General features: G+C 40.9%; 1 protein-coding gene and 1 long non-coding RNA gene across 4 annotated transcripts in view; one reads left to right on the top strand and one right to left on the bottom strand.

The window, feature by feature from the left end:
* The window catches only part of ABCC8 (ATP binding cassette subfamily C member 8), a 139,674-nt gene that overhangs the window by 23,574 nt on the left and 89,127 nt on the right, over window positions 1–26,973 (top strand). For all 3 annotated transcript variants that reach the window (XM_039536263.1, XM_039536262.1, XM_039536261.1), the window contains exons 6-8: window positions 122–310; window positions 17,363–17,527; window positions 20,314–20,469. In XM_039536263.1, coding sequence (XP_039392197.1) covers window positions 122–310; window positions 17,363–17,527; window positions 20,314–20,469 — 510 coding nt within the window. The remainder of the gene's footprint in view (window positions 1–121; window positions 311–17,362; window positions 17,528–20,313; window positions 20,470–26,973) is intronic.
* Window positions 2,678–15,931, bottom strand: LOC120404192. The gene is made up of 3 exons (XR_005597853.1): window positions 15,780–15,931; window positions 6,261–6,341; window positions 2,678–4,001 (listed from the first exon to the last, which is right to left on the bottom strand). It is a non-coding gene; the product is annotated as an uncharacterized LOC120404192 (long non-coding RNA).

Here is a 26,973-nt window from a genome sequence, read left to right as displayed (position 1 = left end):
ATCAATATTATGAATTATCTACTCTGAGGCTCATTTTTAAAATTTAAAATATCAATTGTATTTATATGTTGCAATGTTTATATACCCCCTCCCTTTTTTTTTCTTTTTTTATTATGGGCAGAACAAAAGGTCTCCATATCCACAAGGATCCAAATCAATTTGGTGCGCTCTCTGCTGGGCATTTGGGAGACCACTAGTTCTCAGCAGCACTTTCCGTATTTTGGCTGACTTGCTTGGGTTTGCTGGTCCGCTCTGTATCTCTGGGATTGTTCACCATGTTGGAAAAGGAAACAACACCATCAGTCCGCAGGTACTACCTAGAATATCTTAACAAAGAGCCTGATCCAAAGACTTCAATTAATTTTAGTAGGATTTCCATTGACTTCAGTGGGTTTTGGATCATGCCCTAAGTCAGGGGTAGGCGACCTATGGCACATGTGCCAAAGACAGCATGCGAGCTGATTTTCAGTGGCACTCACACTGCCTGGGTCCTGGCCATCAGTCCAGGGGGCTCTCCATTTTAATTTTAAATGAAGCTTAAACATTTTAAAAACCTTATTTACTTTACATTTAACAATAGTTTAGTTATATATTATAGACTTATAGAAAGACGTTCTAAAAACGTTAAAATGTGTTACTGACACGCAAAACCTTAAATTAGAGTGAATAAATAAAGACTTGGCACACCATTTCTGAAAGGTCGCCAACCCCTGCCCTAAATGAACATATAGTGGTTGGCCTCTGACACACATGCTACTCCTGAAGTGTGTTTTGATTACTTATTTGGAATTGTTTATTATTTATGATCATTATTTGTACACTTGTGGTGCCAAGAATGTACTAGGTGCTGTCAACACACATAAGAAGTCTAGGGCCCTAATTTAGGGTGACCAGATGTCCCGATTTTATAGGGACAGTCCTGATTTTTGGGTCTTTTTCTTATATAGGCTCCTATTACCCTCCACCCCCTGTCCTGAGTTTTCACATTTGCTGACTGGTCACCCTACCCTAATTCAGGAAAACATCTCTATTCAAGACAGTGCTTAAACACATACAGCAGTCCCCTTGAAGGACTTAAATATATGCTTGAAATTAAGTATGTGATTAAGTGCTTTCTTGAACTGGAGCCTCGGTGCCTGCCTGAAGACCTTATGCTCTGAAAAGGGATAAGTTTATTTTAAGGATGGGGTCCATCTTTTAATTTCTGACAACGTGGGCTGTCTTAGAGGACTGAAGCAGCAGCAGGCTTTTATCATAAAAGTAAAGGACAAAGTAATTGAGCTATGACAGAGTTTCCATCAGCGTCTTGAGGGAGCTCATCTTTGAAAGGTCAACTATAAGAGACTTAGAGGATGCTATCTAAGGGAATACTATACAAGGGAAAAAAAAGACTTAATTCTTGATTATTCTCAGGAACAAAGGCACAATGAGCATTTTCACACTATACTGCCAAGTCAGGTTGGTACCATTTCTAGGAAAGAATCATTATTTGTGCTATGCATGGATTTTCTTTTCTCTTTTTTCATATAACACTGTTTCCTGTAAGGGCCTGATCTAAATCCCATTGACTCCAAAGTACTTTGGATCAGGCCCTACACTAAATATTAAAGTTGTGACAAAGTTCCTCCTCTACCTTGGTGGGTCCTGCGCTTATTGGTGGATTTGCTCGCCTCACAGATTCACCCTATGGGTCGGGAAACAGCCCAGAGACCTTCCCCTCTGGTAGAAGCCACAGTCCAGGTAAATTCCTCCTGTGTTTGATCAGGAGTTGGGAGGTTTGGGGGGAACCCAGGCCCACCCTCTACTCCAGGTTCCAGCCCAGGGCCCTGTGGACTGTAGCTGTCTAGTACAGTTGCGTGACAGCTACAGTTGCGTGACAGCTACAACTGTCTGGTACAGTTGCGTGACAGCTACAACTCTCTGGGCTACTTCCCCATGGCCTCCTCCCAACACCTTCTTTGTCCTCACCACCAGACCTTCCTCCTGATGTCTGATAACGCTTGTACTTCTCAGTCCTCCAGCAGTATGCCTACTCACTCTCAGCTTCTTGCATGCCTCTTGATCCCAGTTTTTTTTCTTTCTCACTCACCCTCCCCCAGCCTGACTGGAGTGAGCCCTTTTATAGCATCAGAGGGGCCTTAATTAGAGTCAGGTGCTTAACTGCCTCACCTGACTCTTAGCAGGTTAATTGGAGTCAGGTGTTCTCATTAGCCTGGAGCAGCCCCTGCTCTGGTCACTCAGGGAACAGAAAACTGCTTCTCCAGTGGCCAGTAGATCTCCCTTCGACTACTCTGCTGTTCACAACTGGCCTGGGTCTATCACAAAATGTATTGCATGTGTTGGAGGGGGGGAGATTTTTGACATCGCTTTTAAGCTTAGAAACAATAATTCACTTATCCAACAACAGTCCTTTTATCTTCTGGTGCTTATCCTAATATTTGGAGACAATAAACAACAAATTCAGTGGAAAACAGTAAAAGAATAGCCAATGCAAATGAAAATAACAGACTATAGGGAAAGAGTGCTAATATTGCTGCAAAATGCTATGGAGAATCCATGTGTATGGCTAAGATTTTGGTGACAAAATGGGGAGGCTGGGCAGCTGCAGGCAGGCTGGGAGCTCCAGGGGCCCCCACCACCCTGGAGGCTCTTAGCTCCAGGGGTCCCCTCTGCTGCCGGTGGCTGCTGGAGAGCTGCGGGGGTCCCTGCCTCCGTAGGTGGCAGGGGACCCAGCAGCTCCCAGCCAACGCTGGCTGAAATCACGGAGGTCTTTAGAAGTCATGGATTCTGTGACCTCCGTGACAAAATCGCAGCCTTACTCATGAGCTGTGACTCTTGCTGATTTGCCTGGAATGAAGGCATTTACTGATTCTGCTCTGTTTAACTTCCCCTAACAAGCTTCAACTAATGATTCCCCCCTCTGTAGAAATCTCAAGACTGGCCCTGATAAACTCGGGATGGAACCCCATCCATTGTGTGCAATTGATGGGCAGCATCTGGGCTGTTCTAAATTATGCACGTTAGGGGTCACCATAATGCAGTGGTCTCTGGTCATGCCCCCTTCGCTGCCCAGTGGAAAGGGAAGTGCAAAGTTTGAGGGGGTGGCATACAACTGGCTGTGCTAGCTTTATTCCAGCCATGGGTAGGTATGCCCATTTAAGGCAGTTTTAAAGCCCCTTTGTGCCACCTGGCCATAGATCTAGCCTGTAGACTTTGAGTGTGGTGGTAGTGAAATATGGGGTAATTCTTGAGACCTTTTCTTCAAAAATGTAATGAACAGAGTTAAACAAACTTGCTTTGCAAAAGCATATGGAGTTTTCAACGCCAACAGCCAAGAGCATAGACAGCTTTTTTTTTTCTTGGTGGTGGGGGACTAGAATTTTTTTTAAAATAACTTGTTATTGTAGTAGGGACAGTCCCCTGATAACTGTTCTCTTCAGCCCAGGACAGGTATAGTCCTCTGAAGGTCTCAGATGCTTTGAAGTCCCTATCTTTTTGCAGGGTAACAGCTGGCTCTTGGTAGCCAAGCTCTAAGGGTCTCAGGCTCTGGCTCCTTTCTACACTTGCTGGGAAATGGCTCGGTAAGCAGGGTTCCTTCTCACTGGTCTGTGCTTCTGCCACTCTTTCTGTAGCCAGACTAGTTGTTTTCCTTTTCTCATGAAGGTTACTGATCCTCTTTCTCACTCTATGCACAAGGGCATCTGCTCCCCTCTCTCTAGAGAAACCTAGGTTAGGTCCAGACATCTACCACTTTTCTTGGGCTACCTCCTAGAGCCTGCTGTTTGGCTCATCTCTTTACTCCTCCTTACCCCCCCCAATCCAAATCCTGTGTGAATTCCATGTTCTCTTTTCACAAAGGGAGGGGGCTGATCAGACATCATGGAGCCTATGGTTCTTTGCAGTCAGATGCTGCAAAAGGACAGCCAATCTCATCATGCGTGGGGGTCAAAGAGCCTCTAGAGGCTGTTTTTCCTTGTCAGAGTCTTGGGTGAGCGAGGAACCTAGGGGGTAACAAAAGCAAAATATGAAGGAATTCATTTTCCAATGTAATCAACAGCTCAGGTATAGGCCGTCCCCCATCTTGTCCATAGTTCACTTTTTGTCTACTATTAATAAAAGTGAGATAAACAAGCTTCTGTTCCAGACTTAGAGCTTCTTTTATTTATTAATGAAATCCTTAAACCTTTTTCGGTGGGTGGGCTAAAGCCCCAAGTTGAGTATGCCCATTCATTCTCACTCCCGGCAGCCATTTGCAAGGAGCCCAATGGTCCACTGTCCCACTATGGACCATGAAAGACTGGATGATAGGATCTTGCCTTTGGTACAATGATGACCAGAGAAGCCTTTTCTTTTCATTGGGCTTGGCTTTCACTTAGCTTCACTGCCAAAACGGGAATTGGACTTCAACTGTGAAAATTGCTTGCAAAATAACAAGAAATGTATTGCTAATAAGTGCCAAGTTTTCAATTCAAGCTATATGTAAATAAACCAATATACTTAGAGAAACCTGCATGTGCCTAGGTCTGTTATGAAAAAGCTTTTCTGTGTGATTTTCCTTGCAACAGGAACAGAGCTGGCACTAGGTATAAGCAGACTAAGCAATTGCTTGGGGCCCCGGGCAGCTCAAGGGAGCCCCCGTTTGCTTTTTACTATAAGAACTTGTCTATTTTAGTACTGGGGGAAGGCCCACCCAATATTCCTCTTTAGGGCCCCCAATACGCTAGCAGTGTCACTGAATAGGAAACGTCTTTATTTGTGCTGAATCAAAGGGTGAATACCCTTATTAAAAGTTTGCTCCTGGGAATGTAGAAAATGTTTTAGCAGTGGGAAAACAAAGATGGCAGAACCTTTTAAAAGACAATCTTCATAGATTCATAGATTCTAGGACTGGAAGGGACCTTGAGAGGTCATCGAGTCTAGTCCCCTGCCCTGATGGCAGGACCAAATACTGTCTAGACCATCCTGATAGACATTTATCTAACCTACTCTTAAATATCTCCAGAGATGAAGATTCCACAACCTCCCTAGGCAATTTATTCCAATGTTTAACCACCCTGAAAGGAACTTTTTCCTAATGTCCAACCTAAACCTCCCTTGCTGCAGTTTAAGCCCATTGCTTCTTGTTCTATCCTTAGAGGCTAAGGTGAACAAGTTTTCTCCCTCCTCCTGATGACACCCTTTTAGATACCTGAAAACTGCTATCATGTCCCCTCTCAGTCTTCTCTTTTCCAAACTAAACAAACCCAATTCTTTCAGCCTTCCTTCATAGGTCATGTTCTCAAGACATTTAATCATTCTTGTTGCTCTTCTCTGGACCTTCTCCAATTTCTCCACATCTTTCTTATGAAGATACAGATAATTTGCGGGGGGAAGGAGACGTTTGTCTATGAAAGGCCAGATTTGATCTCAGTTTCAAATCTAGATTAACTCCATAGAAGTCAGTAGGTCTGATTCTCTATTTGCTGAAGTAGCAGGTTAGAATCTGGCCCAAAGTGTAATGCAAAACATTAATTACAAACCCTACGACACTAGCAACTAATGGGGGTTGATATGTTCACAGATTAAGTATGCTATGCTGTGTGTGTTGCGGGAGAAGTAAGAAACTGTAATGAAGGTTTTGCATTATCCTGTGAGTGATGCTTGTGTGTTGCAGATTTCTGTATCTGATGGAGGCAGAAGGAAGTTCTCTGTAGTAATACAGTGTCTGTCACTATCAGTGGAAACATGCTGTGTGGGCATTAAGGTGCAGCTACAAGATGCCCCATAACTTGACATTTCTTTGCTCTAAAGGGCTTGCACTGGGGAGATGTCACAGAGAACCAATGCTAATCATCACTTTATAACAAAGTTTTCCTTTATGAAATTGTATACACAGTACCAGTTAAAAAACCTCAGACTCTGACATGGACAGTTAATATTCTTATCTTATCCACAGTTCTGCTTGTATCATTTTTGCTTTAAGCAAACTACAAAAACAATCAGAAGATACTAAAGGCAGCTTTAAGGTAAATAGCTATGGGGATAATATATGGTATTTGCTGCATCTTTCAAGCCCTCAGTCAGAGAGACTGAATGTCTGGGCTCTTAGATCATATGGATATCATGGGCAGTGTAATAAGTACCGTTGGCAGTACCACAGCAAGTAACAGATCTATAATTTTATAAATTCTATCAAGCTTTCAATGTTTGTTTATAACTCTATAGCATCAGTATTCATTGTTCACCTCCTGGAATGTTCATGATATTTAGCTTGTATGTACCTCAATCATCTTGCACTGAAGAAAAGATCCTCATGATGTGACAGCCTGTTTGGTTTGTCAATGGGATGTGTATCTTCCATCCTGAATTAACATTAGAAATCATAGATGAAGTAACAAGGGCAGATTTATACAGCAAAACCACAAAAACATGGGAGGGAGGGAACCCTAAAAATTATAGGGCTTGATATGGCAAAGTGCTGAGCACTCTGGTCCCAGTCCAGCAAAGCACTTGTGCACATGCTTAAATTTAAGTCAATGGTACTTCACTTGCTTAAGTGCTTTGCTGGATCAGGGCTTTAGCACTCAGCATATTACTGGATAGAATCCATTCATATCTCCATTAAAATCCATTAATAACTCCTATGTTTAGGCTGGAGTACATTTTTTTTTAACATTGTGATAAGTATTCTAAGGATGGTATGAAGGGTATCAGTGGTTTTAAGTAGCTGTATTTCAATAGCTGCATTTAAAGGGTTATGTAATGCCCCTTTGGAAAACAAAGACCCAGATTCTCTGCTGGTGTAATTCCAGCAGCAGAGGTCCATGGAGTTACATTAGCAAAGAATTTGGCCGAGAATGCCTAAGAAGAAAATATTAGTGGCCTTCTGTATGGTAGGAAAGCTGCCAAAGTTCTACCAGATTTCGCCCATATACAAACATGGATCACATTATACAGATGTGACTGTGGGAGAAGTCTCTATAGCCACACTTCAGAAACACAAGTTCCTTGTTAATCCAATATCTAGAGTTTTTTCTGAGGCTAGATTTCAGCATCTTTTGTTAATTCCAACAAATTAACAGGTGCCTTGTTTAGGTTTCAGAGAACACAATAGTTTCCTTCTAGTTTTTCCAACTGAAAGTATGTTGCCCATCTTCCTAACAGGGAATACTATTATATGAAGCACATGCATATTTGTGGTAATAGATCAGCACAATCTGAAAGATTGTCCCACGATATAGTATCCCTAACAACTTTTAACAAAAAATGTCACACTGGGTCAACAATGTGTAATGGAAAGTCTGAGTAAGGCAAAATAATAAAGTCATTGTAGTGTTGTGAATGCAGAGCTTTAAGAGAGATCTGAGAGATCAGTAACATAAATCTTGTTGATAAACATTCAATTATATAAAATACCTGTGGGGATTTTTAAAAGGAAGACAGATTAGTTCCATCACCTTCCCACTTAAGTGGTGACATTATCTTGCTGCAAAGGACCATCTATCATTAATATACAAAAACTTTTAATTAGATTTTCACTTATTCTCTCAAGTTGGTATGGTTGGGGAGGAAAATAATCAGAAAACTTTTATCATTTTTTTTCAACGGTTTATTTTTCATACAGTTTTTTTTAAAATATATAGTTAGTCATTTCATAAATTGTCCTTGCTTAACTACAATGGAAATGATGCTTAATATTTCATAACCTCTAATTAAAGAACTCCAATAAAAATTGCAGTCTTTTAAAACAGAATCTAAGACTGGCCTTTCTTTTACATTTGGAAGACTGAAGCAATTTTGCTCCAGTTCTTTAATTAGAGGATTCTGAAATTCTTAATGAAATGAAAGGTCAGTCTTAGAATTTAACTGCTTTAAAAGATTTATTTTCAATGGAAATGTAGATAAGTGTCAAAACAGTTCTTAATACAAATCAGCACTGCACTAAAATTTCTCTGTTTGCAAAACTGTTCTGTTTCTTGAGAGGCAGAAAGAATATTACCAAAATGTATATGTAGGATACCACTAATAGTGCAGCCCTCCAGGGAGAAATTGTGCCCTTTGATGTACTGAAGCACAAGCTGCAAGCTTTATATCTGACCATTGCACTGATACATAGTCTGTTTTTGTCACCATATTAGGATCTTTGTCATCTTTATGCCTTAAAGTTACAGATCTGTAAGTTGGTGTTACTCTGCTTTCTTGAAAGGACTTTATTTAGTATTACAGAGATGCAAATTTATCTTAGCTTTATCTGAGATAAAAAGAGATCTCAGTGAAGATAATAGCTGTAACTCAGCCTCCTGGGAAAGGGTAACTGGATGGAATGATTCTCACTGGTGCAAACAAATGAGACTTCCCGGCAGGGATAATTCACCGCTATAAATTATATACGTTTTTGGTTTTTTTCCTAGAATAAAATTTGCTTACTCTGCAAAACAACCTAATACTGTATTGCAGTTGTGCAGTACTTTGGTGTCCATTTTTCACTTGTGAGCCTTCATGCAACATCTGGTAAAGCAGGAACTTTGGATTCTTGTATTGCTTATATGTTTTGTGCTCTGGGCAGCCACAGTGTGTATCACAGTGGCTTGTTGAGGTGACAATACTTGAACACAAAGGGTTCTGAGGTGCCTTCCTAAGACAGGTGAATCCCACATAGCTATCTGCCTTGAATTTGCAAGTCCTTGCATAGTGTGCAGGAAGAAACACAAGGCTTTTGCACTCCCATTTAAGTGTGAGCAGAGGCTACACATGCACCGATTTGAAGTTAAACAACAGGCATGGTCATCCGTAGTAAGTGGAAGCCGTTCACCAGCCACCTATATGCCCAGTCCTTTATTTTAAAGAACACAAGGTTAAAAAGGGTCTATTTTGAGATGGAAAATGAGCAAAAGTCTGAGGAGACTTGGGCTTAAGCTCCCTCCTCAACATGTGAATGAGGGATTTATCCACATGTTTCCCCATCCCCCAAGTAGTATTCCTGCTACGAGGCACAAGTAACCTACAGTAACACTCTGTACCTTCATTTTGTGGGCTAATGCTTTCCATGCTAAACTGTGAGACTTTGGGTGTTCATTTCCATTCTATTTGATTTTCACAGGAGTTTGAGTTTGCAGCTGCAGCTCCATCTCCAAAGAATTAGAGTGGAGTTCACTGTTACCTGAAATGCCAAAATCATAAACAATCTGGGACAGGGACTTCATTTTACTATATGTATGTACAGTGCTCATGTATATTGACACTACCTCTGAATAATGTGAAATCTATAAAACTGTGGATAATTAAAAATACAATATAATATTCCATTTGCCATAATTTCATAACTATAATGGATGGGCATGTAGCATGATTGTTTGAAGAAATTTTCTACTTGGTATGTGTTTAGCAAAACAAGTATCACCAAAGATTTTCTGTGTTCTGTTGATATGCTTTGGAGACTGCATCTGGTTGAACATGTTTTCAGTGGGTGTATTTTTGATATGGATTCAAATGCAGAATTAGTACCAGTCCATGCAGTTGTTGCCCTTAACTTTGGCATTGTCTGTTCTCCACTACTCCAAGTGATACCATCAAGTATCAAATGAACTAGAAAGATCAAGCATTCATGTTCTGGTACTGAAACAGATGACTAATGTTGATTTCAATGAGTAATTATATGCTTAAAGTTGGGTCTGTGCTAAAGTACCTTGATGAATCGGGGCCTTATACTTAGTTGCCTGCAAATTGTTTCTAAAAATCGTGATAAACTGTATTAAACAAAGTAGTAAATTTTTGAAACATACTTGATGTGAATTCCATTAGATCAACATTATTCATTAGTTCAATTCTCAGTCTTATAGAAACTGCCATTTCCAATTCTAACAAAAGATTGTAAATTGGTTTGGTTTTCTCACTGAAATCAATGATTTTCTGGCTGATACACGTAGTATATATTAGCATGTGGATAACTGAATGAATTGGCTCTAATATTGGATGTAGCCCTTTCTAAACTAAGGCAAATATTTTCCAAAGTGGTCTGTAACTTTGGGTAACTCAGCTTGTGAGCACCCAAAAACGTAGGTGCCTAAAATTAGAAGATGAGCAGTTGGAAAATTTGGATGCAAGTACTTGATAGCAACGATTTTATGTGTACCTAAATGTAACCTTAATTTTGTCAGAGATTTGACTCTATGGCAATCACCTGAAATAAAGCATTTCTGCTAGATTAAAGGTCCGTGGTTTGTAATACTTATGTCACGTGAATGATGGTAAATGGCCTGATGTTTCTTTCACTATGGTAACAGAAATTGTTCTTCTGTCATTGGTTTTTATTGTGGAAAACAGCATCCATCAATTTAGTCTTGATGGTAGAAAATAAATAAATAGTGTATGCTTCTATTTTGGGAGCTTGGGACTCACTCATATAATATTTGATGCTCTTGTGAATAGTCCACTGACATATTACATAAGTAGTCTGAGACTTCAATGGAACTACTCGTGTGAGTAAGGAATCCTTGAATGAGTCAGGGTCTTCAGGGCAGAGTTTTTTTGTTACTTGTGGAAAGCTGAGCTCAGCCTGAGTGTGAATCTCAATACTCTGTAGTCAGCTAACTCCCTTTATAAGATATGTCATGTCACTAGAAGATGGGAGGATAAAGTGACCTTCACTCATTCAAATCCAGCCTAGGTCAGTGCTAAGTGAAAGTTCTTGCCATCTGATAGCTGTTCAGTTTGGCCAATGTTTAATGAGTTGTTTGGCCTCAGTCCAATTCCCAGTGAACAGGTGTCCACAGGACAAAACCACAATCCACATTTGGTACTGATTAGTCACTTCATTGACAGTCTCAGCAGAGATGCCAGGAACTGTGGATAGAGGCAGAACTATCTTCTTACTATGGGAAGGAGTCCTGCTAGGTGAAAGCTGAGGACTGCTGGCAGGAAACCGTGTAAGGAAGTTTGCACTGCCACTGCATGAAGGAGAGAGGATTTTGGCAGACATGCTACTGATTATCCTGGGCACTAGAAACTCTCACACAGAATTTTTGGATATTGGCCCATAGTCTGCAAGATAACTGAGCATGTGCCTAATTTTAAGATGGTGAATAATCCCACTGAAGTCAGTTAAATTAATCATGTGTTTCAGAACCTTGCAGAAAGGGGGTCATGTTGCCCATTAAAGAATGCAAGAACCACCATACTGTGTCAGAACAATGGTCCATCTAGCCCAGTACCCTGTCTCTAACAAAGGCTAGTTATTAATGCTTCAGAAGGAATGAACAGAACAGGGCAATTTTGAGTGATCCATTTCCTATCATCCAGTCCCAGCTTCTGGCAGTTGGAGATTAGGAACACCAGAGCATGGGGTTGCTGTTTTGACTAACAGCCATTGATGGATTTATCTAATTCTTTTTTGAGCCCACTAATCCTTTTGGCTTTCACAACATCCCATGGCAATGAGCTGCAGGGGTTGACTGTGTGTGTGAAGTACTTTGTTATGCTTAAAGAATGAGGAGTACTTATGACACCTTGGACTAACAAAATTATTTGGGCATAAGCTTTTGTGGGCTAAAACCCACTTCATCAGATGCATGCAGTGGAAAATACAGTAGGAAGATATACAGAGAACATTAAAATGGGATTGCCTTACCAACTCTAACAATTAAGGTGGGATATTATCAGCAGGAGAAAAAAAACTTTTGTAGTGCTAATCAGGATGGCCCATTTCAAACAGTTGACAAGAAGGTGTGAGTAACAGTAGGGGAAAATTAGCATGGGGAAATAGCTTTTAGTTTGTATAATGACCCATCCACTCCCAGTGTTTAGTCAAGCCTAATTTAATGGTGTCCAGTTTGCAAATTAATTCTAGTTCTGCAGTTTCTTGTTGGAGTCTGTTTTTGAAGATTTTTGGTTGAAGAATTGTGACTTTTAGGTCTGTAATTGAGTGTCCAGAGAGGTTGAAGTGTTCTCTGACTGGTTTTTGATTATAATTCCATGTCAGGGTTCCCTCCCCACTGTGAACTCTGGGATAGAGATGTGGGGACTCACATGAAAGACCCCCTAAGCTTATTTCTACCAGTTTAGGTTAAAAACTTCCCCAAGACACAAATCCTTTCCTTGTCCTTGGATGGTGTTGCTGCCACCACCAAGTGATTTAGACAAAGATTCAGGAAAAGGACCACTTGGAGTTCCTATTTCCCCAAAATACCCCCTCAGCCGCTTCACCCCCTTTCCTTGGGAGGCTTGTTATGTTTGTTTTAAACCTGCTGACTATTCATGTAGTCTGGTGACCCCTGGTTCTTGTGTCATGTAAAGGGGTAAATAACATTTCCTTATTCACTTTCTCCACACCATTCATGATTTTATAGCCTAACATATCCCCATTTAGTCAGCTTTTTTCTAAATTGAACAGTCCCACTCTTTTTAATCTTTCCTCGTATGGAAGCTGTTCCATAGCCCTATTTATTTTTGGTGCAGAGAAGGGCAACCTTTCCAGTCCTAATATCTTCTTTAACATGGGACCAGAACTGCAGTATTCAAGGTGTAAGCATACCATGGATTTATATAGTTGAATTATAGTTTGTTTTAATATGTATCCATTTTCTAATGGCTCTTAACATTCTATTAGCCTTTTTGACTGCTACAGATGTTTTCAGGGAACTATCCATGATGACTCCAAGATCGTTCTTGAGTGGTAACAGCTAATTTAGATCCCATCCATTTGTATGTGTAGTTGGGATTATTTTTTCCAACATGCATAATTTTGCACTTTTAACATTGAATTTTATCTGCCATTTTGTCGCCAAGTCACCCAGTTTAGGGAGGTCTCTTAGTTAAATCCAAATCTGACTGCAAAGAGTAACAATCTTGAGTAATTTTGTATCCTCTGCAAATTTTGCCACCTCACTATTTACCCCTTTTTCCAGATCATTTATGGATATGTTGAACAGCACAGTCCCACTACAGATCCTTCAGGGACTCCACTATTATTTACCTCTCTTCATTGTGAAAACTGACCATTCTTACCCTTTATTTCCTATATTTTAACCAGTTACTGATCCATAAGAGGAACTTCCCTCTTATTCCCTGACTTCTTAGTTTACTTAAGAGCCTTTGGTGAGGGACTTTGTCAAAGGCTTTCTGAAAGTCTCACTACACTATATCCACTGGATTGCCCTTGTCCACGTATTTGTTGACTTCCTCAATAAATATGAATAGATTGGTGAGTTTCCTCAGATTTGTCACCTAAAAAGAATGGCTTGGGTGTGGGAATCACCCTCATGTCCACTGCAGTGAAGATGGATGCAAAGGATTCATTTTTATTTCACAGCAATGGCTTTCCTTGAGTGCTCCCTTAGCACCTTGATCATCGTGTGGCCCCTCTGACTGTTTGGCAGACTTCCTTCTTGTGTACTTTTTAAAAAAAATTGCTGTTAGTTTTTCTGTCATTAGCTAATTGCTCTTCCAATTCTTGCTTGGCCTGCCTTCTTATACTTGACTTGTCAGAGTGTATGTCCCTTTCTATTTTCCTCACTAGGATTTGACTTACAATTTTAAAAGGATGCCTTCTTGTTTCTTACCATCTCTTTTACTCTGTAGTTTTGCCACAGCAGAATTTTGTTGTCCTCTTCCCTTTATTTTTATTTGGGGTATACACTTAGTTTGAGCCGGTATTATGGTGTTTTTAAATGGTCTCCACGCAAGCTGCAGGCATTTCACCATTATGACTTTTTCTTTTAATTTATGTTTTTTTTTAATAATTGGAGATATACCCATCTCCTAGAACTGGAAGGGACCTTGAAAGGTCATGGAGTCCAGCCCCCTGCCTTCACTAGCAGGACCAATTTTTGCCCCAGATCCCTAAGTGGCCCCCTCAAGGATTGAACTCACAACCCTGGGTTTAGCAGGCCAATGCTTTTAACTAGGTTCTTCATTTTTATGTAGCTCCCTTGTTTGAAGTTAAATGCTACTGTGGTGGGTTTCTCTGAAATTTTTTCCTCTGCAAGGATGTTAAATTTAATTATGCTATGGTTGCTATAACCAAGTGGTTCAGCTACATTCACCTCTTGAACCAGATCTTGTGCTCACTTAGGACTAAATGAAGAAGTGCCTCTCCCCTTCTGGGTTCCAGGACAAGCTGCTTCAAGGAGCAGTCATTTAATGTGTATAGAAATTTTATCTCTGCATCCCTTCCTAAGCTGATATACCCAGTCAATGGGAGGATAGTTAAAATTCCCCATTACTGCATTTTCTGCCTTTGTAGCCTGTCTAATCTCCCTGAGCATTTCACAATCACTGTCACCATTCTGGACAGGCTGTTGGTAGTACATTCCTCCTGCTATACTCTTATTATTCAAGCATGGAATTTCTATCCAAAGAGATTCTGTAGTACTGTTTAATTCATTTAAGATTTGTACTTCATTTGACTCTGATTTCCCTCTCATCTAGTGGCACTCCCCCACTGACATGAACTACTCTGATTCCTATATATTTTGTACCCTGGTATTACCATGTCCCATTGATTATTCTCAGCTCACCAAGTTTCTATGATGCCTATTATATCAGTATCCTTATTTAACATCAGGCACTGTAGTTCACTTAATCTTAATATTTAAACTTCTAGGATTTATATAAAAGCAACAAAGAATCCTGTGGCACCTTATAGACTAACAGACGTTTTGCAGCATGAGCTTTCATGGGTGAATACCCACTTCTTCGGATGCAAGTGGGTATTCACCCACGAAAGCTCATGCTGCAAAACGTCTGTTAGTCTATAAGGTGCCACAGGATTCTTTGTTGCTTTTACAGATCCAGACTAACACGGCTACCCCTCTGATACTAGGATTTATATATAAGCACTAGTACATTTTGTCAATATTTAGTTTCTTGCCTTCATGTCTTATCTTTAAATGGGACTTTTGTACTTTTGACTGTTTCTCACTAACTCCTACCTGTACTTTACCAATTCTTTTCTTATCCTCTTTACTAGAATATAGTTTCCACTTTTAATAAATTCATCTATAAGGGATGACTCCACCTGAACCATGTGCCACTCCACAACTGTTGGCTTTTCCCTTACCCTTAGTTTAAAAAAAATCCTCCCCAACCTTTTTAATTTTACATGCCAGCAGCCTAATTCCATTTTGTTTTAGGTGGAGCCCATCCTTCATGTATAGGATCCTCCTTTACTAAAAGGTCCCTGTAGCGGGCCTGGCACCACAGCGCCCCTTTGTGGCAGGTGCTGGAAGGGTGCCGAGGCCTCACCTCGCCTCTCTCTAGTCTCAGTGTTGGCCTCTCTACGGTTCGTCTGTTACTGTCCCTTGATCGTACGCTCTTCTCTCCCCCGGTAGGCGAAGTAGCGTGACCTGGCAGGCGGAGTCTATATAACCCCTCTTACGGGTGGGGTAGTGCGACCTAGTGGCCGGAGTCCATATAACCCCCCTTCATGGCAGGGTAGCGTGGCCTAGCGGCCAAAGTCCATATAATCTCCCTTTGCAGTTGGGGTAGCTTGGCCTAGTGGCCAGAGTCTATACAGTCCCCCTTTGCAGGTGGGGTAGCACATCTTAATGGCCAGAGTCCATATAATCCCCCCTTGCAGGCAGGGTAGCATGGCCTAACAGCCAGAGTCCATATAATCCTTCATGGTTCAGGGTGAGAGGGTAGGGGAACTCGGACCCGCCCTCTTCACCGAGCCCCGACCCAGGGCCCTGGTAGCAGCAAGCTCTACTTGCTACTCGCTTGGCGGGGATCCACCCACAACACACTGAGCGGTAATATAGCTTTAACACCATTTATCTCTACTTTTCCCCTGGGTCACTTCCTACCAGGAATGGCAGTGCTTCTGTGGTGAGGGGCCCTCCGGTCTGTTCCTCCCCTAGGTCATCCTCCGTCAGTGTCTCTGGTGGTGCCTCGGCAGGGCTGACTCCCGGGATCCTGACTCACAGGCCCTCTCTCTGCAGGAGCTAGCAGCATGCATCCTTCCCCTCCAGCAGTCAGCCCAGACTGAGCTGATCTGCAGGCTTTTATATCTGAGCTCCAGTTGGAGCATGCCCAGCAGACCTTCCGGGGCGGGGCTTCCTCTGCCAGGAAGTAAGGGTTAACCCCTGCTATACCAGTGCGGGGCCGCTCTGCCCCGTCACAGTCCCCCAGTTGCTAATAAACCTAAAACCTTTCTCCCTATGCCATCATCTCATCCAGACAGTAAGATCCTGCAGTTCTCCCTGTCTTCCTTGCCCTTCATGTGGATTCAAAAAACGTTATCATCTGTTACCTAGCAGCCTAAATTTGGCCTCCACTCTCCTACCTTTCCCTATGTCTTGTGAGATATGCAGCCTTCGCATTTGGCAGGCAATTTACCATGCTGTTCTCCCAGTCATCACAAACCCAACTATCTATATTTCAAATAATTAAAACCCTCATTACTATACCTGGCTCTTGCTAGAAACTCATGTTCTCTCCCCAGGTGAGGTATCCTTAGTGGAAGAGGATACCATTACATCATCTGGAAGGAAGGTTCCAACTATGGAATTGTTTCCCTCCACTGCAGCTTGATATTCTCCTTTCCTGAGACTTTCGTCTTCCTTGACAGCACAGAGGCTGTCAAGCTGAGGGTGGGACCTTTCTATTGTGTTCCTGAAAGTCTCAGCTATATACTTCTGTGTCCCTAGACTCCTCCATTTCAGCCACTTTGGCCTCAAGCGCCCGTATTGCATCTCTGAGGGCCATGAGCTGTTTTCACCATATGCATACATATACCACCTGCCCACTAGTAATCATACATGCTGCATTCAGTCCAATAAATTGGATAGTCCACACTCTGCTTCTGGACTTCTGCCTGCATTATTCTTTTTATTCTTGCAGGGTTTCAGGGGGAGCGGGGGTTGTGGGGGGGTGAGGGTGCTTGTTTGTCTGTTTGGTTGGGTTTGGGGGGTGGGGGTAAGAGGGGTTATTGGCCTAAGATTAGAGTATATTTGTTAGATGTATCTGCCTCTTGCACTCTCTTTCTCTAAACCCTCTTATAAAATGTCCCTGTTTGCCAGCTTCTCTGGCAGCTTAGGTGCTGACTTCTTAAAACCCTTCTCTCCATGAGTTAGTCCCCCTTCCCACTTTTTAAGGGGTTTGGGTCTCTCTATGGATTTCTGTTATTCCATCAAAAAAAATCTGCTGAATATAATTTTACAGTTAAATAAAAATAATTTACTAATTCTTCTGATTGCAAAAATAGACTTCACAGTCTGATGCAATATACCACTGTCTTCCTGAGTCTTCAGACTGACAGTATCGGGTCAGATTTGAAACAACTTCCAAAGTAATAAAGTGAACTCTTTAAACATGAATTGTACAAAAATAAGCTTGACTGGAAAAAAATTCCAATTAAATCTGTTTTCTAACTTTCTTTTTCTTACAGATTAAAATTCTTGGTGTTTTCTTTATTTCATCTCAAGAATTCCTGGCCAATGCCTATGTTTTGGCTGTCCTTCTATTTTTCGCTCTTCTGTTGCAAAGGACAATTCTCCAGGCATCATACTATGTCGCCATTGAAACTGGAATTAACTTGAGAGGAGCAATTCAGGTACCCAAGATGATAATAAGTAACATGCCTACAGAGGGAAAGTGCATACATACTAGAAATATAACAGCTGTAATAGACGCATAGGTTTAAATTCTATTTAATTATATCATAGTAAATTGGGAGCTCTCCCATCAAGGTAAGTGTTACTATCCCACATCACACTATCAGCCATTCTAGTCCAGTATTCGGACTCTAATAACGGTCAGTAATGGATGCAGAGGAAGTACAAGGCCCCAGAAGTTGCCATTTATGGAATAATATGCTCATAGGAGAACTTTCTTCCTAATGTTCTCTTTTAGAGATTGTAGGCTCTGAATCATGAGAGTGCAATGGCACCAATTCAGATATTTTGGGGGGAGGGGAGGAATTCTGGTTGCCCACCCTCTCAGCAGGGACCTCATTCTGGTCCCTGCTCATTTTCCAAGCCCCCCACCTCCTTGCAGGGACCTGGAGTCTCCCTCGGACAGGAAGTATCCCTCTCTCTCTTACACAGTACATGACCCAGTGCCTCCAGGAGTCAAGTTCTTGGAGGACTCCCCTGTGCTCTGACATATTGGAACAGATTCCCTGTGCACCTGATCACACCACCATTTGGCCCATAATATAATATAACTCTAAACACTGGATCAGAATGACTTTATTTGCTATACAGAGTTCTGCAGTTAGAAAAATTCTAACAGTAAATAAAATAATTAACTGTAATGTTATAAGTTAATATTGCCAGATACACTGGTCAAAACATACCCTAAGAGATGTGAACAGTCAGCCCAGTAATAGTTAGCATTAATTAAACATCCAATCCATTCAAATACACTAACAGCCACAGAAAGTACCCATTTATTACAAGGACTCTCATTAGCTGCCTAATTATTTAATCCACTCCTGATTATCCATTGTAAATTCTTCTTAGCTGCCAGATCTCTGGATTCCACCCATTCCAACCAGTATTGCCTTGGTTAGAGCTGATCAAAAAATGTCTGTGAAAACAAAATTTTGATCCAAAATGTGAGAGGAAATCACAAATGTTTGTTTTTTACCAACCTGTTCTTCTCCTCCTTAGCCTGGTTTCCCACATTGTCCACTACTTTTAGCTGCCCCCCAAACCACAAATAACTATGAAAGGTACTTAAAATATAGTTGCCAGAAACTGATACAAAATTCCCTTAAAGGGTTACTCAGTTGCTGGAAATGAGTGCGCTTGCCAAACACTACTTCCAGGATAGTTGTCTCAAGCTAAGATTCTTGCAAGTGGCAGGACCTCTTGCCACCTCTGGAGGGCGAGGAGCCCCGATGGGCCAGCCTGTACTCCACCCTGGTCCCGAGGCCCGTCGGGGACATCCCTGTACTGTATGTTACACAAAGGTCCAGCTCGCTAAGAAATTCTGTTGTGATTCCAATGGAGAGCTTTTAGCAAACATCCTGGCGGCAGGCGAATGAAGGGCAGCAATTGCCTGACAGTCTTCCAGCCATATAGGGTTTTTTTGATAAGTTCTCTTTGTGCTATAGTATCTCGATTTCGTGGCAACCTTTCATCTCCTTTCCTCCTTTCCTCCTTCATACTAAATGCAATGGATACATGGAATCTGGGTGCCTTTCATCAAATAAGTCTCATGAACAGCCATGAAGCAAAGCTGTATAGCTTTAGTACCGAAATTAAAAATCAATTGGTAAAAAGCGTTTCTCAAATATTGCATATTACTTATTTTCTGAATCATGGAGCCTAATTCTCCCCTCTCGTAATAATGGCTTTTACTTGAAAGGAGAATTAGGCCAACTATATTATTCATCTGTGGGTTTGTGACATTTTTATTGCAAATCTAGAGTTAAATTCACACAGTGAAGTCAGCACAGCAAAACAGATCCTCGGGCTGGGTGAGGCCTGAACCAAACATCATGGGAAGTTAGAGAAGCTAAGTACCACAGACAGGACCAGCTTTCCTTGCAGAATCTGTGGTGTCAATTAAGGTTACCAGTAGGTCCTACGGCTATATGAGGCTTCACCTCATAGAGACTGCACTTGCCTCCCTAGTGGGGAATGTTTAGCAAAATGTTATGAATCTGATCTCTATGAGTTTTTCGTGGGAGTGGAGGACAGGAGGTTTGGAAATTTTAAGTCCCATTAAAAAAGAGCTTAAGCATACATTTCTTACACACATGCACAAATCCCATTGAAAGTAATAGGAGTTTTTGTTCAAAGTATGCAGGACTAGGGCACTCTTCTGTTTGAAACTGGAGATCTTGTTTTGTGTGTGTTCACTAATGCTTTTTGGCCACCTTTTGGTGCATTTGTCTTCTAAATAACAAATCGGTTTTATTTTAAGATCAGCCCTTCATGTGGTGGGAGTTTCTCTAAAACAGTGGTTCCCAAACTTGTTCCACCGCTTGTGCAGGGAAAACCCCTGGCGGGCCGGGCCTGTTCGTTTACCTGCTGAGTCCACAGGTTTGGCCGATCACAGCTCCCAGTGACCACGGTTCGCTGCTCCAGGCCAATGGGAACTGCTGGTAGCGGCACAGGCTGAGGAACGTACTGGCCGCCACTTCCAGCAGCTCCCATTGGCCTGGAGCAGCGAACCACAGCCACTGGGAGCTGCAATCGGCCAAACCTGCGGACACGGGAGGTAAACAAACTGTCCCGGCCCACCGGGGCTTTCCCTGCACAAGCGGCGGAACAACTTTGGGAACCACTGCTCTAAAACATAGAAATCAAGCCATTTTAATGGTAATGTAAAGCAGTCAGTGCTGTCTGATTTTTCTCTAAACATGAAACTTAATGTTCTAATTTCCAGACAAAAATATACAATAAGATTATGCAACTTTCCTCTTCCAACATGTCTATGGGGGAAATGACTGCAGGCCAGATCTGTAACCTGGTTGCCATAGACACCAACCAACTGATGTGGTTCTTCTTCCTCTGCCCTAACCTTTGGGCTATGCCTGTGCAGGTAAGAACATGGAATGTTCGTATGTTGTTAATGTACTTATGCCTATAGTGATCATTCTCTCATGAATTTTATTGAAGCAGAGAGAACAAGAAGATAGAAATGGATTTAACAGAAATAAGAATGTTATAAGAAGAATAAAAGAGGGTTGTCACTTAGAATGTCATAAATTTCCTCAAGAATGTGTAGGTGGTGTTTGAAAATAGCATGTAATTTGACAGTGTGTTAGACTTATATTGGGAATTAACTCTTGGAGTGTTGCCAACAGACTTAGTTTTCTGCCACAAATACCATCAAGTGCTGCCCCTTGTACCAATCGCATTACTTTGATGCACCATTACCTTCACTGCCTTGTGACACAACAGCAAAGGGGCTAACCATAGACCATTACAATCACTTGTTTTCTGAATCCCATTGGTGATCCACTGGAAGGTGTAAGGGAAGCAGGGGCTTATTGAAATCACCTAAGGCTCAATCCTGCATTCTTCAGTCATTCAACAAAACTGCCATTGCCTCCAGCACATGCCAAACTCCCCTTCAAGCCCAAGGACAGTAACAGCAGGCCTTTTTCACTTAAACACCTATGCTCATTAGCCTTTCTTAAGCTGTTTTCAAAAACATATTTTAAACATTAGTCTTCAATTTTAGTGCTCATGAAAGTGGGAAACTAATAGCACTGGCCCCCAGGAGTATTGTACAGATGGGCACTGTGTATACTTTTCACCAAATCCCTCCCGGTACAGCTCATTTCATCCTGACTCCTCTGCTATTTTAGCCCTGGATCTCTGTCAGTCATAGAGTGCCAACATCCTGTCAAATTGCACAGTATTTTGTACTGGTTTTCATTGTGGATAAATGTTTAACAGGAGCTAGACGCGGGCCACTAAATTTATATCCCAAAATATGATTTGCTGCCTTGCCCCAGAGGATAATACACGCACCCACTAATCCTACTCCTAGAAATATCCTTCAGGGCCATTACATTTTTACAACTCTTTCCTCTTGTTGTGAATTCCAGACAGACCAAATGAAAATCTGGAAGAAAACACAATTGTTTCTACACAGGCAACTGCATTGTTTTAGGTACCTATTTGGCCTAATTTGCTACAGTATTTAGCCTAGCCAAAAGCTACACTACATACACAGTGTAATATGTGGGCTTGTGGTACTAATAATTTCAAATGACTGTGGCTGTTATTTTACACAGGTGCCTTTTAATGTATCCAGATACTATAACTAGCAGCAAATCCCAATCACAACTCATGCTCATGCGATTGCACAGCTTTGTTTGCCACATGAAATCAGTTTGCTACCTTGTCCCCTCCTTTTTCCTTGCTCTCCTCTATATACATGTCCATCCACAGTTCTTCATTCTTCTTTTTCCACTTGTACAGTACTGCCACCACCAGTTGTTGGCTCTTAATTGCCCAGTTCTGAAGCCCTTATGCATGTGTAATGCCCAGTGAAATCAGTTTTGCTTGCATCAGGGCTTTAAGATGAAAAAAGCACAAAGTCCCTAGGTGTCTAACCCACTAAAACAGAGAGAGAGTGCAATTTAGTTTGGAAAAGTCAATATTTAACAAAACCATAGAAACCTCCGAAACTCCCATTGGTAATTTCAAGAGGAGGTTGACAGTACTACAGTGTCACTGTATGGAAATTATTTCATCTGACATAAATACAGCAACTCCGATTGTATTTGTTGGGCTGCTTTTTTTGTTTTTGCCAAGAATGCCCACCTGACAAATATAAATACTCAACAATGAAAGAGAACAGACTCTAAATTAATATGCTGCTTTTTAAAGTAGACAATTCAGTTTCAAATACATCAGTGGTATTTCTGTTCTGTTCATACTGCAAAGGTACTTTGTGAGCAGAGTTACATAGGGGATGGTCTGGATAATCTAAAAGTCAGAAGGATGGATGTAGTCTAACTCACCTGCTCTAAGCTTCATGTTGATTACTCCTGTCCCAAGCAGGTATAATTTCCATGAGGGTATGTATGAGGATGCAGCTGGCCTGAACATATGGGTATTGATAATGTAATCATCCATTGGGCATTGAGAAAATAAGGCTTCTGGATCAGAAAAAAACATTTAGTATCGATGATACCACAGTAGTCTAGTGGATAAGGCACTGGCCTAGAAGTCAATAAATCTGGGTTCTGCTCCTGGTGCTGCTGCTGTAACCTTTGGCAAGCCACTTAACTTCTCTGTTCCTGTGTATCTGTGACCATAAAATCAGAATAATGATTCTTATGCCCTCTTTTGTAAAGCACTTGGAGATCTAAGTATTATTATTCAGCTTCCCTGAAATTTTAATTTGCAATAAAAGGCAGCTATTTTATGCTCCTGGCTTTATAGACTTTTATTTCACAGGGAATTGGGAGGTACTAGTTTGCAATTCCAATATTTTGAAAACTGCAGGGACAAAAATGTAAACCGTCAAACAATATAAGGTCTGCAGAGCTCAAGCAAAGCCTGTTCCTAAATTCATACCAAGATCTAAATGTGTGTAAAATGTAATGCAAATAAATGATTTACCACTTTTATTATTTATAACATGTTTTAAAAGAAAAGTGCAAAAATTCTTACATTTTAGTGATGCAATAAATAATGCTACATTTTCTCCACAAATAGATGTTTTTTCACATTAGAATTATTGCCATAAATGGGAGTTTCATGTGCAGATTAAGGGCATGGTAAAGACCCCAACACAATGGTGCTTGTCATTGCCAGAGCAATACACTGGATTCCCACATCAAATCTTTTTTCCTAACTTAGTTTGTCATTTGCATAACTCTCAAATCAGACTGAAGTAGCTATAGCAAAGTTTGTCAGTCAAAAGAACAGAGGGACTTAATAGGCTAGATTTTGTAAAAATAAGTGTTATTTCTAGAGCTGGTTAGGAATTTACTGATTAGACATTTTTTTCATCAGCAAATGCAGATTCATTAAATAGGTTTCTCAGGTCCAGGATGGAATCTTTGGTGTGTGAATGAGTCTAGAATAGCCATTGGCCAGAATAGCTAGTACCCAGGAAGGTAAGGAACTAACCTGGGATACATTCTAGGGTATGGGTGACTGCTCTGTTCCAGATGAGTGCCCTAACTGTGTGTGTGTGTGTGTGAGAACTCAGTTTCATCCCAATTGTGGACCAAAAACAAATGTTGAAACCTCAAAACTTTTCACATAATAGAATTCTTGTTTACCAGCTATACCTAGCTTTTTCACAACAGTGTCTTTCAGCACATCCTCATCTGCCCCATTTATGATTATTGTTACTAGCGTCTGGACTACAGGAATAAATAATTGTGTGATGTTCTTGTACAGAAAAATGAATTGGTTCATCAAAAATGGGAGAGTTGAATTAAACAATTATCTGAGCAAGCAAAGTAACGTTATTCATTGAACCCATTTCCATCTAATGCTGTTCAGAAGTTATATTTAACAGTCAGTGCTGGAAGTGAGATAACGTCAAGTAACGTTACTTCACGTGTTACTGAACTGCATGTTATTAGAAGGCCATGTGGAGAGGCTGAAGTGATGTTTTCTGGATGAGGAGGCTTTATTTCTTCACTTGCAATCCAATTAATCATCCCCTCTTGAACTGCCTGGAGAATGCTCACACTTTTGAAATATCTAATGTATTACCTTATGCTTTCTGTTGTCATTCTAATAATATTAGTGCTTGATTGAAGCTCTTCTATGTCATGACATGAGCTGGAACACGAGGAATTGTGGATGATTCAGTAGCAAAACTCCCATTGACTCCCACAGAAGCTGCATCAGACCTCAGATGTCAAATTAATGCATGAGAATTGAGAATAATGTCCATTGGCACAGAAGGGAGGCTGGCTATGCAGAAAGCAGACTAAAATACAAGTAGTAAACAAATTACAAAGTAGCAGCTTTTTTTTTTTTTGTATTGCTTTCACTTTTAGGGCCAGATCTTCATATGGTATAAATGGCTGCAGCTCCCCTGGGCTCTTCATGCTCTAATTTCTGGTTTACATTTGAAAGTGACTGTCCATTAGGCAATCTGATTTTTATTTTACTAATACAGTTATTCCAGTACAAGCCCTAGTGTGAATGCACTTGCACCAGTGTAAAGGTGCTTTCTATTGGTATACCTTAATCCCCTTCTCAAATGGAAATAATTATAGCATAGTTTTAGTTACTGATATAACTGCATACACACAAGGGGGTATGTTCCACTTTAACTATACTTGTATTGTTAAAATAGTGCAACTTTCTAGGGTATAAAAGGCCTAAGATGTGACTCATAACAATTATAAGTAAAATGTTTTCACAAAGAAATATGTTTTTTGAACTCATGCTGGTGCTTAAACCCTGAATTTCTCTGATATTGCAGGAATAAATGAGATCATTATTGGAGGGGGTGGAGGGCAGCAGGGAGAGAGAGTGTGTGTGTGTGTGTCTGTGTGTGTGTGTGTGTGTGTGTGTACGCATGCCCATGTGCCGGCATGAATATTATTTCCAGCAAAGCTTGCAAAGACAATTATAACTGAAAGTAACTATATTGAAGAGATGATGACAGGCTGGTTGTTTGCTCTTAAAAGAAATCTGGATGTTAGGGCACTGTGTCCATTTGCTGTAAAGTTATCCTGCCACAAATGTACACAGTGAATTGTACCCAGATAAAAAGGCATTGCTGAAGGAGCTTTGAGACACACAGAAGAATCTGTGTCTTTGATGAAAACATAAGGCCGGATTCTCAGTTACACTCCGGCCCCTTTACACTAGTCTGGCAGGGCAAAAGGGCTGTAATTTGGGTGTAAGTTACATTTACACCTACTTTAAGGCTCCTTTTACACTGCGAAGTCAGTGTCAAGGGTCCTCAATGTAACTGAGAATCAGACTCATTTTGTTGTGTTTTGTGTAGTATACAACAATCCTTTAGCTTTTGAAAATATTATCTCCAATATCAATGAGAGTTCTAACTTTCCTATCAACCTAGCAAAAAATATATCTACATTAAAATGCATTGTTATCCTACAGCGTTCTGCAGCAAATCAGGATAATTCCCATGTTGTTTTTGTAGCATGCCAAATGCACTGTGCTATAGAAATCAATGAATTCTGCATCAAGTTTGTCAGACTCTTCTCCAAGATGCCTTTGCCCCACACACATTCATTGCTTTTCCTAATAATACGGCATGAGCACTTAAATGGATGCTCAAGAGTCTTTTAATCAAAAATTGAACAAACCAAGCAATTATTTAAAACAAATTAATTTTTACTTTGGACAGACTTAACCAACATTTTAGCCATTTTTATGAGTTTAATAACTTCTCCTTGATTAGAAGATTTGCACATGTATCTATTTTTTTCTAAAAGTGTACAGACTGAGCCCTATCTTGTTCCAACTGAAGTGAATGGGAGTTTTGCTATGGCTTTCAGTACCTGCCTGATTCTAGCCCATTGAAGTCAATAGAAAAATTCCCTAGGAGCAGTATTAGGCCCTGTAAGGGCTTTTACCTTTCTGCCATAGATGTCCTCCTTTCTCTATGGAAAATCCCACATCCTTAAACCTCCAAGTCATTGAGAAGGATAATTTATATTTTTAATCAAACATACTTTACTTTACCTTTTTAAAACCAGACACAAGGCAGATTTTTATTCATTTGTAACAGAATCAGTCATACTAATGAGTTTCTTGGTCATGGTAAATTGTCATAAATATCCCTGTCATGGGCAGAGAAGAGCTTTGAGGTTTTGCTTAAAGGAAGTTATGTAAAGTTTCATTACAGGATTTTTTAAAACCATGATCCTCTGGGAATTGTGATGTAACTACTTGCTAGCTGCCAGATAATATTTGAATGGGCTGAGAACAATAACTAGCCACTCTTTTAGAGAGACAAGGTGGAGGAGGTAATGTCTTTTATTGGACCAACTGATATTATCTCACTCACCTTGTGTCTCAAATATCTTGGTACCAACACAGCTACAACAACACTGCATATCATGATTATGTGGTGTCTTATATGATGAGGATTAGAATTCATTGCAATAATAATTAGATGTTTTAGCTGCTAATATCCACACCCTTGTACTGCAAAGGTATTTTTGTCCAATGCATGCTTTGTATATTGAAAACGTTTACATTTCATATCACAGTATGGGGGAGAAGATGAGGATAGGATCACTTTTAATCAACTGTAAAGTACAGGATCATAGTCCTGCTGTCCCAGATGCTGGCCACTCCCACAGCTTGGACAGTGAACCTCATATGTTTGCACCCACAAAACTTGTCTCTGGGGCAGATAAAATAAACAGGTTTCCTGCTCCTCTCTGTTCCATCCCTAGAGTCAGTGGATCCCCTGAGAACTTGGCAGTCCACAAAGGTTAGGGCCGTCTACTTGGAGTTCCTGTGCATTTGCACTGGCTTCATGAACTCATGGGGTTTCTGGCCTTAGTTGGAGCTGTGCTGCCAGGCTCCTCCTCACAGAGGGTTCTATGGCATATTCACATCCTTCCAAGACTCT

The sequence above is a fragment of the Mauremys reevesii genome, linkage group 4 (assembly GCF_016161935.1).
Source record: "Mauremys reevesii isolate NIE-2019 linkage group 4, ASM1616193v1, whole genome shotgun sequence".
Lineage (NCBI taxonomy): Eukaryota > Metazoa > Chordata > Testudines > Geoemydidae > Mauremys > Mauremys reevesii.
The sequence above is the reverse complement of the archived record's forward strand: the minus strand, read 5'-3'. Positions and strand labels throughout refer to the sequence as shown.